Source organism: Phodopus roborovskii, unplaced genomic scaffold (assembly GCF_943737965.1).
Source record: "Phodopus roborovskii unplaced genomic scaffold, PHOROB, whole genome shotgun sequence".
Lineage (NCBI taxonomy): Eukaryota > Metazoa > Chordata > Mammalia > Rodentia > Cricetidae > Phodopus > Phodopus roborovskii.
Window position 1 is genome coordinate 14655078 of NW_026126558.1, and position 21720 is coordinate 14676797.

General features: G+C 42.3%; 1 protein-coding gene across 1 annotated transcript in view; it reads right to left on the minus strand.

The window, feature by feature from the left end:
• The window catches only part of Vat1l (vesicle amine transport 1 like), a 163914-nt gene extending 143124 nt beyond the window's left edge, over window positions 1–20790 (minus strand). The window contains exon 1 of the mRNA XM_051201520.1: window positions 20430–20790. Coding sequence (XP_051057477.1) covers window positions 20430–20656 — 227 coding nt within the window. The 5' untranslated portion in view covers window positions 20657–20790. The remainder of the gene's footprint in view (window positions 1–20429) is intronic.
• Window positions 20791–21720: the final 930 nt, after the last annotated feature.

A 21720-nucleotide genomic window follows, 5' to 3' on the forward strand; every position in this document is an offset into this window, starting at 1 on the left:
CCTTTCTCCTGTGGTTTCTACCTAAAGTAATATTAGAATTAAATCCCAAGGAGACACTAGTGGTCATGATAGAGACATGGACTCATAATAGGAGCCAGTCTTCATTGGCTTCTATCATTTCCTTCCTTATTTGGTAGGGTATGTTACCTTAGGAAGCCTCAGGAGAGGCAATGAGAGCTGCTACACACTGTTTCCATCATGTGGTCTGCACCAACAAATACTGCTCCCATAATGAAGATGCTACCTATGGAGACTAAGGTAGGAGCCATTTTAATCTCCCTGCACAAAAGGGAACTGCAGTCATGGGAGAATTCAGTAACCCACCCAAGGCTATATCATAGGACCTAAATAAACACGCACATTCTCTTATGATTTCTGAGCTTGAGTTTTTGATCAAAGCTCCACCCTATATTCTGAGTGTATGATCATCAGAAATCTCAAATCTTATCCTACCATTGGTCCAGGTAAGAGGCAGATCAGTAAAGAAATCACCTTCAGAAGCCTAGTGTCTTATTACAGAGAGACTATTGCTGAGCACCTCCTTTGCTATAATACAGACTCGCTATATGAAGATGCAAAGGTTTCCACTAAAATTATAATTCAATATTTGGTCGTTTTAGTCTTTTAGGCCTGGGATAGTGTATAAACTGATGTTTTTTTTTCTCAGTTGGTGGTTTGGATAACCTGACCTAAACATATACCCTATATTATCTTTTTAGGAGAAAGTGTGTGTGTGTGTGTGTGTGTGTGTGTGTGTGGGTGGGTGGGTGGTGTCAGTGTATGTGAGCAAGTATGCTTTCATGTGTATTAGCACAATTTGTACATATATATGTAGAAGCCCAAGGTTAATATTGTGTATTTTCCTTGTTTATTTTCCAGTTCATCTACTGAGACAGGATGTCTCATTGAACCTGGAGCTCACAAGCTCTGCTAGTCTAGTGAACCAAAATGCCACAGAGACTTCTTTTCTTTGTTTCTCCATATTCTGGCATTACAGGAGGACTGCCATACCCACCTGGGTAGCTGCTGGGGATCCAAACTCATATCCCCCTTCTTGCACTGCAGGTGCTTAATCCACTGAGCCATCCCCCTGGCTTCAATTCTCTAGCTTGTCTTAAAGCTCCACTTCATCTTAACTTCTGAACCTTAGAAATTTCTACTTAAAAATCTTATACTCTTTTACAGTTATTTACAAATTCACTTACTGTGCAAGCATATGCCATTGTGTATATGTGTATTTACAAGTGCCTCTGTATGCTCATGTGATCAGAAACCAGTAGTCAACCTTGGAACACAACCTTAGTGTACAATTCCTCAGGGGTTGTCTATCTTAATTTTTGAGACAGCATTGTCATTGTATGATGGGAGATGTCAATATGTTTCTCTTACTGGTTAATGAATAAAGCACTGTTGGCCAATAGGAAAGCAAGATTGGTGGGACTAGGAGACAAGGAGGATTCCAGGAAGTAGTAGCGAGGAGTCAACATGTAAAGATGGGGGAGAGCAGAACTGCTGGTCCCCTCTCCCCGGTAAGATGAGACCACTTGGAAATACTTAGGTTAATAGAAATGGGTTAATACTTAAGACAGAGCTAGCCAATAAGAAATTAGTACCTGGCCAAGAGCATTATATCAAATACAGAGTCTCTGTGTGTTAATTGGGGCTGGTGCCTCAGTGGGACCGGCTGCCAGGAAAAACCTACTCCTAACAACTGTACTGAGTCTTGCCATTCAGCTAGGCTGGCACTTTAGCCATTGTCAGGAACCTACCTGTCTCTACCTCCCTGAAGCTGGAATTAAAAGTGCATGCCACAATGCCTGGTTCCTTATATAGGGATTAAGGATCAAACCCAGGTTTGTGTGGCAAACACTTTATTAACTGATCTATCTCCCTAGCCCTGATTTAAAAATTTCACTGTGTATTAGAATTCCCATGAAAGCTTGTTAAAGTAGATTGCTGGTCCCTACCTCTCAGCAGTTCAAGCTTCTAGGCTATGCTGCCAGGCTGTGGAACATGCTCAGAGAGTCACCAACACATCTTCTTAAGCTAATTCAAGTCCTTCTTGGAATGAGATAGGGTAAGAATTACTAGATAGTCATAAATAGATATGAAAATGAAAAGTGCTGTTACCATTTCCCAGGACAATTGAGATTTTTCTGACCTTGGTCTAGAAGATCATACTTAGTCTTGTTAAATGAAATCTTATAGTTTTGGTTGTGAGCCTAGCCTTTAATGGCTGAGCCATCTCTCCAGCCCTAAATATAATCTTATTAGATTAGCTTAATTTGTCTAATTTGTCCATCTCTTTCTTGGATCCCAATTCTTTGATCCAAAACCTTGGCCTGCCTTCATGAATTTCTGTTCTCTGAACATTCTGTCACTAAGTCATTGCTATCTATGTCCAAATTGCTGATAAAAAGTATTGTATGGGTTGTTACGGCCCTGCGAATGATATTTATAAAGAGCCAATGAGAGATGTTGTACTGGAAATATAAAAATAAATTGTAACTGAAAGGTATTAAACTCATGATTTCTTATGATTCGATGAAATATTGTCCAGGCACTTTAAGCTCCTGTGCCAGAAGTATTCACTGGAAATTGTGATATCTCCTTGCCCGTGGCTTCTAGTAGTTAGTTCTCCCTTCCACTGTAGCATTGTTGAATACGTCAAATTCAGTATCTTTTGGATACATGTCAAGACCCTTTTCAGGTCTTACCTCTCTATAAGTATGAATATCCTGCCCCAGCTCAGAATGTTTTAGCTCAAGTATTATGGGTTGAGTTTGGAATGTGCCCCAACAGGATAATGTTTTGAGAATTTGGTTCCCAGCTAATGCTGCTAATTGGAAGGCAGAAGTAAGTAAAGAGAGATGGGCCCTCATTCTCTCTGTTTCCTGGTTTGTTACAACGTGAACAGCCTTTCTCGTGCTCATCAAAATATGAACCAAACTGTCCTTCCATGCCTTCATAGCCATGTTGAATTGAAATACTCTAGAAATGCAAGTCAAAAGAATTTCTTCTTGTCAGAGATCATGGTCATAGTGGTATGAAAGTAACAAACATGTCATAAAATCCTTCTTGTGGCCATAGGATTACAAAGCACTACTGTAATAAGTAGTGTCAGCTCTCCCCATGAAGAGGAATGTTCAAGAAAGGATGCATTCTTTCTCACTGACTGCTCTGAAGATGGAACCCAAGGAGAAAATCCATTGATTCCTGACCAGTGATTATGATAGATAACATTTATGATGCCCTTACTGCATCCAAGGCTAAGTGGTTTATACATAGGCTATCACTTACTTTCTAGAACACCCATAAATAATGCTAAGAGGTAATGATATTATCCCAATTTTGCAAAGAACAAAATGAGGGCCTGTTGAAGTTCACAGTGTCAAGATGTGAGTGATATGAATCCAGAATCTCCATGTTTACATTCTTTGGAAGATATCACCCAGCACTCCCAGTTACAAAGATTGGATCTCTGCAAAGAGCATGGGGGCCACCTGATCTTTACCAAGCAGTGAGCTTGCTCTTGGAAGCTTAGAGTAAACACATTCGTAAGTCTCATAGGAACAAATTCCTAAAAGCTCACTGAGTATTGAGGACCTTTGTGCTGCACAGAAGCAGAGCACTCGCTTGGCTACCAGGGATGTGCCTGGATGGAATCTATCTAGAAAGTCAAAACATTGACACCCAAAGGTTTTCTCAAAGAAGTGTTCCAGAGGCCCTCTGACACCCCCAATGATATATTTAATTCCTTCACTTTAATTTTCTCTCTTCTGCATGAGTGGATGGCTTGAAATCCTTGGGGGTTAGGCCAAGGTGTTGGTGTGGATCTAATGTTGACAATGCTTGTGCTACAGAATGCCTCTCAATCCACAAGTGTTCCATAAGTATGAGGCTCATCTACTACCATCATTCTCATTATCAAAGAAGGTATCAAAGGTCAAGTCCACTGGGAAACAGACTCCAAGACTGATATTTGCATGCATTCTGATAGTAAGTGCTCTAGGAAACAATGGTTGAATCACTTGAGGGAAGTTTGGGCAGAGGAGAAGCTGACTTCTGATATGCTAATACAAAGGTCTTGGAATCAATCAAAACTCCTATCCTTTTAGCAGTTCTTAGTCAAGACAAGGGGAGTATGTTTAATACCTTACATTGAATAGTCATGGGTTGAGATCTGCAGAGAGAGGGGTGGGGGAGGAAGGGAAGAAGTGAGGAAGAGAGAGAGACAGACACAGAGAGAGAACTCTTGGACAAGGGGGCTCCCTTCTGCTGAAATTAATTCTTTAGAAGGGGATGGGCTGGCGATGAGCTGTCAGTAGCCATTATTCCTAGTAGCAGGATGAGTAAAATCTGGGGTTCAAAAGATAATGTTCTGCGGACATATTGCAGAATCCATTAGTAGGTATAATGCCTACTAAAGCTTTTATCCCCTCATGCATGGAGCAGTTGTTACTTGTGAATATTTAAGAGCACCTTTGCATTGTCGTCCCTGAGTTGGAAAGACTTACAAGTTCTAATAACTAATTATGTAAAACCTGACATTAGAATAAGAGCATTAATTAAGGATGTAAAGTAGTAAGAGGAAAGCAAAATGAGGAATTAAAGAGATAAAAGAACAAAGGAAGGAGCAGGGACTGAGGACAAATAAAACAGGGCTTATAGCAGGTAGCCCCTCCAAACTGCTTGCAGGGTTGCACATTTTTTGGGGGATAAAAGTTTGTATTAAATCATATCCAAGTGCTTCCTATATGTCTGTAGGAAGCTAAAGTCACAGAAGCTGTGGATCATGTGGTATCAAGGAAAACCCCTTCAAATTCCAAGTGGAATCTGACACCCAGGGGCATCAAGGACCCCAGCATCTAAAATAGCCTCTACCAACTGTGAGAGACCAAGCAAGAACAGCAGAGAAAGTGAGCCACTCATTCTGGTCTAGTCTTATGTATAATATGTTCATTAAAGTACTTAACTCCAATCCAGGTAGGGTCAAAGAAGCAAATGTTTGATTCATTTCATTTCTTATGAACTGAAGTTTTGGTATCTGTTTGTTACTCCCACTTGACAGCATAAGCATGCCCAGGAAAACAGGCATTGATTGATCTCAGAAAAATCTTGCTCACAATTTTTTTGTTCTTTCTTGGCTTTTTAAGCACCTGTTTTGATATCTCAAGACTGAAAATTATTTGCTCTTGGGAGGAAAATTACATGCAAAGCAAGGACACCTTGTATGTAAATCCCAAATTGTATCTTATGTGAGGACAGCCAGAACCATTCTAAGTGAGTCACAGCAAAGAGTAGCCCCACATTCAATCACAGGGTGGAAAGTGTGCATTTTAGATGGTCCAACCCCTTTCTTTCTACTACTCTTGACCATAGTTAACTTGGGGTCTGGCTCCACATAATTCTGCTCACCCTCAAGAGTTAGGGGAAAAGGAGACCTGGGTGATATTTGATACTACAATTTTAAACAAAAGAGATAAAAATAATGTACATGTGCACACACACACACACACACACACACACACACACACACACACACACACACACACACCTTACCAAGAACAAGAAAGCCCCTGGGATGCTAAAGATGACGCTGGAGGTGCTGCTGTCTTGTATCCATAATTGTTAAGCAAATAAGCTTTTATATCCATATTATATATAGCGAATTCCCTAACCCATCTGATGATTTTCCATAGCCTACCACTCGTATTAAGTAAATGATGGGATTGTTGTCCCACCCAGATCAATTTCTGTATAACATGAACAGTGGTGATGGATGCTATTAGCAATAGATATAGCTGTATGAGTTCTTTATTGCTACTGTGTCTGAGAAAGGAAATACATTCAGATCATCTGTCTAAATTAGCATTCAAGACACACTTCAGTAGTATTTTCACTCTGTAAAAAAATAGCCAAAGAGACATATTGAGAATGTAAATATCCAAGGCCAGTTTTCAACAGAAGCAGAAAAGCATGACACAAATAAGCTCCCCTTGATGCCAAGAGTAATGTTTTTGATTTGGGGGACTTGGAGTTATTTATCTACTCAACCCCTGGGAGCAGCAGATGGCATTCATTCCTATGATGGCTGCTGAAAAGGCTAACATCTCTTCTATGTTTAATGTTTTATGCTGACCAAGGCATGAGTTTCAGAAGGGTTCTTGGCAGCAGTTGATTGTACAGAACATTCATTCTCATTCAATTTATATTCAACAGACCCTCTGTGTTTTGGGGGTTGGCTAAGCAATGATGTTACAACACTAACAGTGACATCTGTGCTTCCCAGGAGTTTGGAGCTCAGCAAATAAATGACTACACAGTGTGACAATTCCACAAGAACCTGCCATACAAGGGTCACAAACAGCATGGAGAAAGTAGCTACTAACTTGGCCTGTTAGGATTGGGTGCTTCTCAAAGAAAGAATAGAATAGGCATGTTCTTTGCTTCCATTCTTCAAACCCTCGAACCCTAGCTCACCTCAAGCCCTAGCTCAACTCTCCATGAAGAGGACAAAGGTTCAGAATGACCCCAGCTTGATGTCTCTATAAATCCACAGAGGGCACAAGGAGTACCAAATAGAAACAGTCCACTTTTGCTGTTGTAGGGCAGTTATTTCCCAAAACATTGCTGTTGATGACCAAGATATATAAGAAAACTGCTGTTTCAATAGGACAAATGGAATGAGGTAGAGACTAGCCGAGTTATGTCTATATCTTCCTGGGGTGATGAGAACATGCTAGCCAACATAGTAACCACTGGATACACATGTAGATATCAAACACTTAATATCCAGCTCGTGGTGGCTGGATATAGTAGTCACTTTCATGTGACCAAATACCTAATCTGGGAGGAGGAACGTTTCATTTTGGCTAACATTTGAAGACACTGCAGTCCCTGGTCTCTCACCCCATTGATCTGGAGAAACAGGCTAGCATGGTGGTAAGAGCATAGAGAAGGAGGCTGTTCACTTCATGGTACGCAGGAAGCAGGGCAGCAAGTCATCCAACAGACCTACTTTTTCCACCTAGATCCCACCCATTGAAGTTTTCAGAACCTCCTAAAATAGTGCAAGGAGCTGGGTACCTGGTGTTCAACACATGAACCTGTGAGGGACAATTCATATTCAAACCCAAGAACTAAAGAACTGAATTTCAAATGTTGTTTCATTAATATTTAGGTGCATTAGCAGTAGCAGGATCATGATGTGCCTACCTTCCCCTTGAATAATTAGCAACTCTAGAAGTCTGTCTTTCAGAAAAAAATGCTTAGCACAAGGCACATCAAAGGCTTGCAAACAATGCTTCTTCAAATGGAAACTCAAATAGGAAAACATCTGAGAGTTCCTAGCTTTTCCTTTTCCTTTCTTCTCTTTGTTAATAGAGTTATCCCTCTGTTCTGCTGGGCTTGGCTTGCAGCCTGGGGAGTACACTGAAGTAATGGGGAAGGGGAGAACCAAGTAAATCAAAGACTTCCTGCACTGGCTGCTTTGAAAGGGGCACAGGTTTACTCATGGGAAGTGGAAGGTGAAAGGTGAGTAAAGATAAATACAAAAGACCAGGCAGCAAGAGCAGAGTTTAAAATCTGGGAGTAGGGCCAGGGAGATGGCTCAGTTGGTAAACTGCTTGCCACAGAGACAGGCATGCCTTAACTCAGATCCCTAGCACCCATGTGGAGGGCTAAGTACAACCATGCACCCTAGTAATATCAGCACTGGGGAGGCAGACACGAGGAGCATGAGGTTTGCTAGCTAGCCAGTCTAGCTGAACTGGGGAGCTCTTTGTCAATAAGAGAGCCTGTCTCAAAATGAATGGATGGATGGATGAATGAATGAATGAATGAATGAATGAATGAATATAGTGGAGAAGGAGAGAGGAAGACACTGCACCAAGCTCTTGTATCCATGAGCATTCATGAAAACACACTTACAGGAAAGGGGCAGGGGAGGAAGAAGAGGATGATGGAGGAGAGTATGAAGACAGCAGAGATAATCTGAAGAAAGCAGGAGACATTGGAAATGGCAACAGGAAAACGCTATTTTCAAGAACTTTTTCTGTTGCTCTAACAGACCCAGTTTTCTTGTTTCCTAGAGAATGTGGGATTGACACAGCTTTCAGTTATGTAAGAAGTTTGCTATCCATTCAGGAGTGAGTGAGCCCAGCAATGCTGAACAAAGAAAGGAGTGTGACTATGAAAACAAGAGCAAACTGTGCAAGGAAGAAGCTAAGCTTCAGGCTGACAACACAGGCCTTGCAGTTTGGAGGAGGCAGGAGGTGACTATGGCCTTTGGTAGTTATTTCCTAGCATCCAAGAGGTGCTAGCTGTTCCTCTGGTCATATCAAGGAGGCCCTCAAAACTGAAGCTGCTGTTTCAGTAAGGGTGGAGGATGCATTCATGCCTGCATGAAGCATCTCCAGCTCTGACTGAAAGGTTGAGTCAGAGTATATGACAAAATCCCCAAACGGAACAATTTCAGTGAGTTTTGCTGGGAGGATAAAAAGAATCCAATTACAAAATCACTCAGACCAATCATAGGAACTGTGGGCTTAATAGCTCTCCATTAGCCAACTGAAGTAGAGGTAGCATAGATAAATGAAAAAGCAATTCTCTTTGATCCTAGGCAAGGCTGGCTTTTCTTCTCCCACCAAGGACGACGAATAACTGTTTTGGGAGGAAAGAGGGAGTTATGGAGAGCAGTGAGAGTCTCACGGGGGTTCACACAAATCCCAGGACACAAACGATTTGCATGGGGTGGGTATCAGTTCCCTTGAAAAACTGTTTGTCTTCTGAGGAAAAACAACAACAACAACAAAAATCCCAACCTTACCTTGAGGGAAAAATGGACCTGTGAATCTAGGCTCAAATGAAGACAGCTATGATGTGTCAGTGTTGTATTTGCTACCAGTCAAGCTCTTTTCCCGCTCCAGGGCTCATATCTAGCAAAGGGCAGTGATTCACAGGTGCATAAAGAGGGACAGAATGGATGCTGGAGACAGACACACTCTGTCTTAAATCTAAGCTTATTATCTGGGTGATTTTTATTTATTTATTTTGTAATGCTGAGTTCAAACTCAAAGTCTTGTACTTGCTAAGCAAGCATCCTACCATTGGCCTATATCCATAGATCAGATCCTGAACAAATTCATTCATCTCTCTGATCTCATTTCTTTGACTGGTGTCATAGAAATTGCTACAGAATGCTTAGAATAGTGCCTATGATACACATAGATGATTCCATAAGCTTTAATGATGTTAATAATGATATAATGATAATATGACTAAGAATTGATACCACTCATGTTATTTTTAAACAGTAAGAATATGACTCTATAAAGATAGACACAAAATAGGTGTATAATCTGCATGCCTCAGGGATGATGGGGCAAAACAAGGTGATGGACAGGAAAGGGTCATAAATACAAGTATAAAATAGGAGCACTCCATATCTGAGCACCTATACAACACCCCATAGGAAACACGTCCATCCATCTGTCTGAAGATTGAGGAGTGGTGCTTGGGGGCTGATTGTGCATAGGAAGATGTGGATAGAGTCATGGAAATATAGTTTCCCTCCAAATTCTGTTCCTGATACCCAGGCATTGAGGGATGCCTGAGTGAATACTCCTGGAATAACAGTTATCAGAGGCAGCCCCCTGGGTTCTCCCGACAACCCTGGCCTCCAGCACAGAGGTCAATAGGGAGAAAATTACAGAGCATTCTCAGAAGTCAGAGCCCCACATTTCACAGCCCAAAAAAGGTGGTTATTAGAGAGCAGGGAACTACCTTCAGGTTCCAAGGTAACACGGTGTGTTAAGAAGAAATAAAACTCTCTGAAAATATTTCCATTGGGGTTTGTTCAGTCTTTACTCAAAGACCCACCAGCTGCAGGTCTTAGAAGAGATGACCTTTCTTATTGGGGAAAAATGCTCGATAGACTCAGGTTCTTATTGATGAGGGATGGGAGCTTAAAGCTACATTTATCTTGATTGTGTTACTGGCTATGTTATGAAAGCTGTATTTATTACCCTCAGAGCCAATCAGTTATCTATCTATCCAGTGAACACTTATTGGATGTCTGTATTAGCCAGGTCCATACTTGGTATATAAAGTTAGAATTTACAAGATTACCAAAGAGGTATGAAAGACTTAATTCTATGTTATTTAATAACTTTGAAATAAGAATTGTAAGAGCCTAAAATAGAATGAACAGGGTTGCTATTCCAGTCCTCTCTCTGGTCTCCTCAACCTTTTCTGAATGGACAATCTCTCCTAACTAGGCATGGTGGTGTGGACCTGCAATCTCAACCATAGCCTCTTTTTAAAATTAGTTGCACACACATATACACACATACATTCAAGTACAACCTGCTCGGTTTGCACATCCTTTGTGGTTCTTGTTTGTATCTTATTATCACTGCTCTCCACTGATTTTATAGTATCTGTTCCCTCTTCCTCCCCTACACAAACGCTCACATAGGGATACACATATATAAATGTGCACACAAGCATGCCTTCATGCCAGATCCCCCTATTCCCCCCTCTTTCTGTGTCTGTCTCTGCCTCTCTGCGAGCTCTTAATAACACATTCCTATTATTTTAGGCCAATGTAGGAGAGAACAAGACATAAATACAGTCTAAGTTCTTTTTTCCTTTGGGGACTAGGGAAGGAGGGGAGAGGGAGAGAGAGATCTAGAGGCTGCTAAGCAATGACCAATCAGATTTTTCCTTGCTGCTTGAAAATCAAAAGAAAACCATTTTTGTTGTTGTTGATGTTGCTGTTGTACTGGGGCTTACTAAAACTTATACAAGTCAGCCAAATCTCGAGGGTGACACCTCTGTCAGTCTCAAGATGGAAACTCATTGTAGGAGCTAACTCAGGAGAAAGGAGACTATGAAAAGAGAAGAGGAAAGAGCACAGAGCCTAGATGAGCAGGGGCCCATCACAACTGTCAGTACAGAAAGACACAGGTTAGGGAGGAAGAGACTGTTCTTCCCTCTGAAGGTTCCTCAGCTTGACACAGAAGGAACACATATGTCTGGGTCCCAGTGCTGTTCTTCCTTCAGGAATTAATCTCAGTGCCTCCTGCCTGGGCTGCTCTTTGATGTTAGGGTATTGTAATCTTTGGGGGAGACACATAGGGATGGTGAGCTCCATCCAGTAAACCTTATGAGGAACTAAGGAAGCAGCTCCATGATTAAACTTGCGCTTGTCAAGCTCATACGAGGTCCCAGGTTCTATCCCTAGTACTACAAACAGAGTTTTATGAAGTACTGGGGGACTTTCTAATGTATTTCTTTGCATGTCTTCCACACCAATAATGTCATTGGGACACATAGTATGTACCACAGATAATCATTAATTCAAAAAATACTGCATACACCAATATCACTGCTAGGTACTTTAGGTATACTATCTATTTGTATATGTGTGGGTTCATTGTGGGTGTGAAAGCATGTATAAGTGCATTTCTGGACAGATATACTATATATTGACATAAGACATATCCATAGACATAGACATAGACAGATGTAGATATAGATATAGATATAAATATAGATATAGATAAACATAGTGCTTCTGTGTGTAAAAACCAGAAGTCAGTCTTGGGTACCAGTCCTTAGGAATTGTCCACTTCATTTGTGTTTTGTGTTAACTTTGTATTTTGTTGTTTGGGAAGGAGTTGCTCACTAGGACTTCAGGCTCATCAAGTACACTACAGTGTGCTGGCCATGGAGCAGTGTCTCTACCTCCTCAGTGCTGAGATTGCAAGTGTGCACCATCACATCCAGATTTTTATGTGGGAGCTGGGGACTGAATTCTGGTCCTCAGGCTTGGGCTTTCCAGAACTTTAGTAATTGAACAATTTCCAAAGGCCCCATTTTCTATTTTTATACTTACACACACAAAAATGTTTTCCCACTGGCACAATTATACCCATATTACATATGAACAAATTGAGGCTTCAAAAAGCCAACCACCATCCCATAGTTATACAAGTTTCTAAGATGACTGGAAGCAGGATTTACATCCAGGCACACTTCCCTTCAAATACAGAGTATTTTATAACCAAAGACTTGCACACAGTGACATTCTAAGATATGAATCATTATGTTTCCCTGAATAAGGGACAATTATCTTGCATTGAACTCTGGGGATCACACTAAATTAGAGAAGCTGAGAGTAACAAGACCCAGTGCTTTAGCTTGCTAACAGAGTTTTGATGGGGAAAGTGCTATTTGCCATGTCCTGCTCCTAGACATTGCTGAGGATGAGACTAGATAAAGAGCTAGGGGTCACTGGCAGAAGATTAAAAGCAGAAGCCAGCTCCATGATCTTATGAAGAAAATATCACATTCAGAGATGAAGAAATGCCTTTCATGGGAGCATCGACGCTGTCTCCTGAGCTTCCCAACATAAAACTCACTCATTGCAATGCCATGACTCCAACCAATTTCCTGTATGAGATCACACACAGAGGAACTAATTTGAGATTACATGCCTGCTGCCCTTTCCTATGAAGAGTCTCTTCTGGCTTCTAATTAAACTTTTTCTTCTATGACAAATGCTAAGATGTCAAAAGAATTCATTTTAGGATAGAGAAGTGCTAGAAACTTGTGGGGTACAATTTCTCTGAGCCTGGGTGAGCTTTATTGTTAGCATTGGATGTCATCGATCCACCCAAAGGTCATGGGATTTGGAATCTTTTGAATTACAGTGAGCCAAACTCTCAAGGATAGATTATCCATGCTACTTAGCTGTCTGAGAATCCCTACCACTACCCGTAAATGGCTGTGTAAGGGCTGGTGTGATGGTAGTCATAGAGCAACCCAAGTCTATTCCTAACCCTAGGAATAAGGATCAAAAGCCAACTTCCTGCTTCTTGCTGCCAACATGGTTCAGAACCAAGGTTCTCTGAAAGGAAAATGACTTTTATTGAACACCTATTATGGGCAAGAAATTTTGAGAGGTGCTGTGGATTGAATATGAAAGGTCTCCCCAAAGGCTCAAGGGTTAGAGAGTACTTGATCCTGGCTAGTAGTTCTGTGTGGGATGGCTGTAGAATCTTCCGGAGGTGAAGGTGGAACATTGCAGGAAAAATGGATGGGGCACTGGGGATAGACCTTGAGGTTCATATCATGGCCTCACTTCCTGTTCATTCTGTCCTTGCTCACTGATAATGCAACATGGCCAGTTGGCATCCTAAGCCTACCACCATGCATTCCCCACCGTGATAGAAGGTATCCTCCCAAATTGTAAACCAGAAAACAAACAAACAAACAAACAAACAAGTCTTCCTTAATTTGCTTGTTGTTAGGTATTTTAATCACAGTGATGAGAAAATTAACTTAAAACATGGGTTCTCATAGACTCTTCCACTCTTCCTAATACCTAAAAGCAGGCATTGTTACCAGGATTAGTTCAAAGTTCTGTTTGCTTAGGATCGAGCCACAGTGAGGTGGAGTTAGGCTCAGATCCCAAATCTACAAGAGTTTTTCAAAATTTCTACCTAACTTCTGAGTCCCATTTTCCTCTCCCAGAAAATATAGTTGTTAATTCCTGTGCAACCATCATTCCAGAGTGGGGAGGATGGAATTCAAAGACGATATGTCTAGTGTACTTCGATCCCGTAAGTATGCTGCAAGTGAAGGACATGGCATGATTGCCAGTCATCATTCCCCAAGCCATCGTGAGATACCTTTGATTTCTAACTAGTGTCTCCAGGAACCTACCATAAGTCAGATGTTGCACGCTTTCATCTTCACTTTGTATTTAAAGCAAGCAACTAAGTTCATGCTCAAACACATGTGACTAACAGAAAGCAAAGCAAAACACTAAATCATGCCTGCCTATAACCAAAGTCCATTCACTATGCATGGGCAAAACTGATTCTTGCTTATCTCTATACTTGATTTTCTACCAAAGAGGGTTGATCAACCATCTCCAGCTATACTTTCTAAATGGTGAGTGAATGAACCGATACTTTTTTTTTTTTTTTTAAGCCCAGAGCCTCAATGGAGGCTATGCAAGTTCTTATTCACATCCATAGTTCAGAACAAGCTATTTCTGAGTGGGCTCTTTGGTCTCTCTTCCAGCTCTTTCTTCAGATACTCTCCCTTGCTTCCAAACTATTTTTAGTTTCATAGCTTTGACTCCCAGAAAATTTAGATATACCTGCTACCAAAATATAATCACAATTATGATATTAGTGACTTTAGCAAGTTACATTCTAAACAGCATTATTATGCTAGTCGCAATTTACTTCATTTTTATTTCAGTGAAACTATTTCCACTTGGATGAATCCTACTCTACATAAAATATTACTACAAATTTTAATTTCTCAGTCTTGTTTACCCACCACTGAGTTACTGCTTCTGTTATTGGGGGCTTGCTTTAATGGCCATTGCTGATTTTTATCAGAATGGAAAAATGAGGAGCAAGAGAGGAATATATGTGATGCAGAGAGAGAGAGAGAGAGAGAGAGAGAGAGAGAGAGAGAGAGAGAGAGGGAGGGAGGGAGGGAGAGAGAGAGAGAGAGAGAGAGGAGGGAAGGAGAAAATAACTGCCTAGTGTCCCTATTGAATCAAGATCAAGAAAGTCTCAAAGGGACAAAATGGTTCCCTATAAACAATGAGTGAAAATGATGATGTTAAACATGTGATGGAAAAGCCACTGTGTTATAGGTTAAATTTTAATGTCTTCCATAGGCTCGTGTGTTTTAATATGTGATCTCCAGCTGGTGGGGATATTTTGGGAAGTTGTGGAACCTTTGGAGTCTATACATGGCTGGTGGAGGTGGGTCACTAAGGGTAGGCTTTTCAGGACTATTAGCTGACCTCATTTCTAAGTTCTCTCCTCCCTGATCCACATTATGTCAGCCAGGAGCAGCTGCAATCTTCCACCACCATGGGCTGAACCTCTCCAGCCAGCATACCTTCCCTGCTATCCCTGCCATGACACACTGTTTTTCCAAATTCTGAGCCAAAACAAACCTTTCTTTCATTACATTGATGAGAAAAGACATATGCCAGTTTTGTGTCCCTACCTATTCAAGTTGCTGAGTGGCATGGATGTCTAACAAGTTTAAATATGATGGGGCATATATAAACTTGGAAGGCTGAAGCAGGAGGATTGTAAGTTCCAGGCCAACCTAGGATGTTTAGCTGAGACCTTGTCTGTCTTGAGACATAGAACAAAACAAAATGACCAAAACATTTCCACTCAATTATTGGATAAACAGGAGCCATCACTGCTCCTAGCTCTCAATAGCAAGGATATAGGTAATGAGCAAACACAAACTTCAGTAGATGAGAATGACCCCTGAGCTGGCAGCTTCGTCAGTTCATTACCAAAGGAGACTTAATTATGAGTCAGCACAGAGTCACCCTTTTCTTATCAAGCTCTGCTACCTTCCCTCAAAACAGGGTGATTCAGAACACTGTAGCCCAATTCCCATGTCAGAGCACCTTCTGAGTTTGGAACTTAGAGTTCTCTCTCTAAGCATAATTTCTCAGCTTTATGAATAGCTATGCCATTGAACCTCACAGATTCCATTTGCTTACTTGAACAAACTCAGAGCATGTCATTGGCCATATTTCATCCCATCAACCTCATTAGTGACAGTTTAATGCTATACTGATTTAGAACATCTTGTCCTCAAGTTGTCAATGTTTGCAAAGTGGCCAGTTAATCCAAGGAAGCAAAGGAAAGAACTTCACTATCTTGAGTGGTTCCAAGGTTTAATCAGAATGAGTGTTCTTTATCAACAGTCCTAAGAATGTTATCCTCAAGATATTGTATTCATCAGAAGCATAAAGGAAATGGAAGTGAAATAAATACAAATGGCCATTTGGGGGCAGATAGTATACAATTTTGAGTCTTATTCATTTCTAGCTCAAATGGATAAAAAAAATAAAAAAGTCATGGTGTTTTCTCTGTGTTACCAACCACTGGGCCTTCCTGCCCCTCCCTCTTGTTCTTTATCATTATGATTTCCTCTTCTCTGGCTTCCAAATCTGAAGAATCCAGGAGCAATATGGGCTTGGAGTTTTTATATCTCTTTTTTATTTGGATATCTGAAGCCTTGACATGTGTTTCTTCAAACAGAATCAGTGACATTGACTTTGTTGACCTATATATGCACTCAAATTTTGGTTCATAACAACTGTTCAGAGAGTATATATTCTTCCTGTCTCCTATAAACCCTATGACATATTAGAATTCTACTCATCTGCTGACTTGCTTCTGGTGTGGCCTGCCCTCGGCCCAGTTTTAGAACAGCCAATGGGGCCATGACTAGCCAGAACCATTTTTCATCCAATTGGTCTCCTTCCAGCAGTTTCATATGGCCTCTTGCTGTAAATCACTCTGGGAAAATAAATGTCCCCAATCCATTAGTGACTTTCCACCACAAGCCAATTTGAGCCACAAACTAGACAAGGCTTGTTAATGGCCACTTAAATACATTCCTGAAGCCCAACCTGGAGACCTTCAGCTAGACTCAGACCTTACCGTCTCCTTTTCAAAAGACACGATGGCAACAAGGCCACAGGTCATCAGACCCTTATCAGTTAGGAGAACCACACAGCCTGGTTTGTCTGGGATCTTTCTAATTTGCCCCTGCTATCCCAGTGTAATTATCAACCATTTCACTTTCCAAACCATTTTAGCTTGACTGATAGGGCTCTGTAAGGTAGAGATGTGATGGCAACCAAAAATAATAGGTTAGGTAGTAAGTCATTTATTAACCATTAATTGTATATAAAGGTCTTGTGTGTTTTACCTCATTTCAACTTCAGTACAGTACTAGTAAAGGAGGTATCACAATTATCCCCATTTTACAAACCAGTCCTCTATTAGGTTTAGGGTAACTAATCAGCAATGCCAACCAAAGAGTGAGATTGGACTTTATCTAGATCCCTCCTGGGGATGTTTGCTACTCAAAATTTTCTAAACAACTGTGCTCCATTGTATGAGCACCTCTGCTTAAGAGAGCCCACACTCTGATTAGCAGCCCAGACAGTGACCAAAAGGTCACCCTGTTTCTTGATCTTGGGGGGAACTGACTCTGCAGAGGGACCCAAGGGAGATCATAACCTTGTTTAGCTTTCTCTTCCCTGAACTACTTGATCTCTTTATCCTGAAACGTCTTCCTCAGTAAACTGCTTGCAAAAGGCTCTCTGTATCAGCTGCTGATCCCAAGGAGCTTGATCCATGGTATCCAATTAGCAAGGAAGGAGCTGAGCTAGAATTCAAGTTTGGCCATCTTAAACCACTACAAGGGTTGTCATACTGTCTGTGTTTTGCAGATGAACCCCAGGAAGCTTGGAGAAAGTGAGACAAGCTCACCAAGGTCACACAGAAGGAAGAGTAAAATGATTCTCTCTCTCTCTCTCTCTCTCTCTCTCTCTCTCTCATGCACTCATACACATACTCATTTGCTGCTTGGGCATTTAAACCTACTGTTACATAACCCCCCCCCACTCCATGCAGAATTTGTGAAATGGGTCTCCTATCAGCTGACTTTTTTTTTTTTTTTTTTAAAAAAGAGGGAAGAACCCTCTGTCCTTCCAACCCTGTGGCAACAAGCAGTGGCTCTTTCTAAACTGCACTTGAATACACCTTTAATTTCCAGAAAAAAATAACCATATTACTCTTGGAATCACCAAAAAATGTGTTCCCTTAGCCATACAAAAGAACAACAATAGACCCATATTTATTTAAAAAAAAAACCAAAACCAAACAAACAAAAAACAAAGGACACAATTGTAGATGTCATGGTCTAGAGAGGCAAATCACATTTGTGGTATTTCCGAGGATCACACAATGGAATACAAGAGTAAAAGCACTGGGGACATGCAAATACACATCCTAAGTACTGTTTGTGTGCTACTTTTAACAAATCTCCCAATGTCCCCAATACCCAATTTGTTCTGTAAGAAAAATACCTGCCCAACCAGTCAGTGAATTGGAGGGTAAATGAGATAAAAATGTGTGTTTTTTGCTGCTTCTTCTTGTCCACTTTTATAACTATAGACTCACCAACTTGAGACCTTGTCCCAGGTCTGAGTAATACTAATTCAGATGTGCTATGCTTTGTTTCCAAGCAAAAAGAACATCCTATTTGATGATAAAAGGTTTCCATTAAAAACAGAAAGCAGATAAAAGGGGGACCTTCAGCCACAAGGCCTCAGTTGATTCATAAAAACATGGAATGAGTCATATTGCTCTTAAGGCAGAAATTTATAATCAATGGGCCTCTTTGGTTAGCCAATCCCAGCCCTGCAGAGGATGACAGGCCCAGCAAGCCATCTCCACAAGCTATTTCAATGTGGCCCTGCAAACTAATTCTGCTTCTCACTTGGTGAAAGGAAAAAAATCAATCTGGAGCTCTTTTTCACACTATATTCCTAGTACAGACCAGGTCTGTGTGGTTTTCTGAATAAGTAGGGCTATTGTGCGTGCATGTATGTGTGTGTATGTGTGCATGTGTGTATACATGGATACAAATGTGCATCTGTGTGTGCACATGTGTACATACATGTGTGTGCATAGTCAGTACATGGGTGCAAATGTGGGTGTGTGCATGCATATGAACATGCGTGTGTGTACATATGTGTGTGTGTACATATGTGTGTGTGTACATAAGTGTGTGGCTCAATTAAATAGTGGGTTTCTATGTCAGTCTCTGGAAATCACCTCCTTGCTTTCATCTTGAGATTATTTCAAAACATCCCTGCTCCTACTGGCATTTTCTTGCAGTTAGCACAAGGCTACTGAATGCAGAAGCTGGAGAGCACAGATTTACTCATACTGCAGCAACAGCTTTTTTCTTGAAATTGTGACCCTTACAGTTATTTTCTGAATATATCCTTGAATCCTAGACTTTAATCTTCAGTAAGAATGAAAGTTCCTAACACACACACACACACACACACACACACACACACACACACACGCACAATTGTGTATAAAAGTACATAGGTGCATAATCAGGTTGGCTGGAAGCTTCTCTTATCCTGAATTCCTCCCCTTGCCTGAGAAACCTCCAAACAGTGTTTAAAGTCAAGCAGGACCAGTTTCATATATGAAGAGCTAACCATGGATCATTGCTCTCTGCTCCCACCAGCTGGCTCCTAATCTGGCAATAAAACCCACCTGCTGTCAAGGTGATGAAGGGGCCAAAGGGAGCTCTTTGCATTTTTCTTGCCTTTATATCAGGTTGCAGATCCTGACTTTTCCCCCATCTGTCCTGAGGATGTTTGGGTCAGCGGCTATTTCTACCAAGTAGGGACACCAGGGGCTTAGGAAATCCAACCAACAGCCCTTGTAAGATTCGTGGTGACTATAGAATGCTGAGTCCAGTGAGCGACTCTGTCAGTCCCCACTCCACTTGACTTCAGGGCCATGGCGGTATAATGCCCCCAAGCAGAGATCAGCTTTCACATTTACACACTATGGGGAAACTCAGCTGTTCTAGACACATCTCCCCAGGAGGAATGGGAATAGAGGGTCTCTTATAACGTGGGTCCTTTCTGAGAACCATGCAATAGTTCCTAAAGAAAGCCATCTGGTTTTCTCAGCCACCAGGAAAAGCAGAAGATGCAGCGGGGTGGGGGGGGGGGGGAGGGAGCTGGGAGACTGCATCTCTGGCCTCACCTTTCACCTAGCTTAGAGGCTGGGGATTTAACCCTCTTGTTTCTCAGTTCCTTTCTTCATTTTCTTCATGTAAGTCCGGGGAAAGAAATGTACAAGGGGTGGGGGGGGGTGGGAGTGGGGACACCCAGCCCTGCACCCAATCCTCAGTCCCATCTGGATGCACAGAGGTGAAAAAAGAGATCAAGTGTCAAGTTCCAGCCAGGTCACTCAGTGGCAGCTGATTGATCTTGGCTGATCACTCATTTCTTCTGAGCCTGCCTCACCTCTAAGGCTGGGCGCCTGACTTACTGGGTCTCAGGAAGTATTAAATGGGATCGCATATCGCATATCAAAACTAAAAAAAAAAAAAAAAAAAAAAAAAAAACACCTCACCGGGAATAGTACGTATAAGGCGATTACCGATTATTATTTTTTAAACAATGTAAAAGATCAATTCCCACCCATATAACCCTCCGAGTGTTAAAGCTGAGTTGTCCTACAAGAGGAGAACAACACAATCTTCCACACTTCAAGTCCTGTGAACCACTATCATTCCTGTCAACCTACACCTGATGTGCGGGAAAGGGCCATCTCTGAGATCCTCCTCAGGCTCCACAGGCTTTGGCTGGGGTTGGAGGAGCTCAGAGAGCCAAGTGTGAATGTAAGGAGGCAGCCCGCTGCCTCTGGGTACTGGGTACCTGGGCAGCATCTCCAAAATAGGCTCTCCCACCCACTCCCGGAGCGCCCAGCGCGCAAAAGAGAAAAACCAGAAAGTCGTGGATACTGGACCAGGCTTTGACGCGGATCTTGAGCTCGCCGTCTTGTGGCTCTGGCATGGCCTTTCTGGAAAGCTTCAGCTTGTTGAGCCCGCCGAAGCCGGCCAGCACCACAGCGCGCATCTCTTGGGCATCCCCGAGGCGGTGGGAGCAGTCGCCGCCCTCAGCAGGCTCCTTGCTGGTCTCCTTCTCGATCATCTGCTCTGTCTCCTCCGCCTTCTCTACGCCTTCCTTGGCCATGGCGCGCAAGGGGCCGCGGGGCGCACAGGCTGTGGCTGTGAAGGGGGTCCGGGCTTCTCTCCCGCGGGTTCCTCCTGTTGAATGTGGGATGCTGTTCAGTGCAATGGCTGCAACCTCTGCGAGTGGAGCCGCGGTCCACCGCCTCCGCCGTAATCCTCAGAGGAGCCGCGCCCTCGCGCCCCCCACACCCCCAGCCCTCACATTTCCTTCTGCTTCCAACCAAACCTCAAGTCCAGCTTTTGTGCGATTCTCAAATCTGGCTCTTGACTGCAACCTTAAACATGGATTTTCCACAAGACTCTTGAATAAAACACACCAGGAGCTGCTGCCTGGATACTCCAACCTTTTTCGTGGGCTCAATACTTGGGTATATACGGCACAGACTCGGGCGCCTTGAAATGGACAGAGATGAATGTCTGGGCCTGGAGGAAGCTGCCTGGAGACAAGGTTGCCTCCTCTCCTGGCTGGCGGGAGGGTAGGGGTGGGCGGGATAGCCGGGAAATTGGGCTGTTTACCATCTGCTGTTTCTGAGTGGAACCGCAGGGAGGTGCGGGAAGTTAGAGATCCATCCCAATCAGGGCTCTGAAGAGCCAGGTCCAGTCTTTTCCCCCTAGTCCCTTGTCAAGTGGGATGCTCTTTCTGGACTTCTGAGGCTTCTTTAAGCCAGTTAGTTCTTAGGACCTATGCTTTTTTTTTTTTTTTTTTTTTTTTTTTTGAGCAGAGTCTCCAGAAGAATTGGGTCCCAGAACAGGTCTGGTTCCTGCTGGGAACCTCCTGGACAACACACACACACACACACACACACACACACACACACACACACACACACACACACACCACACACCACACACCACACACCACACACACACACCACACACACACACACACACACCCCTACAAGTCTATTGTTTTGAAAGTTTATAGAAAAGCGTACTTTCTCCAGCAGGGTGTGGTGAAACATCCATGTAGTCCCAGCACTCAGGAAATTGAGGTAGGAGAGAAACCCTGTATCAATGGGCCTAAATGAGTAAGAATGAAAACTCTCTGGGCATGGAGGTTCAACA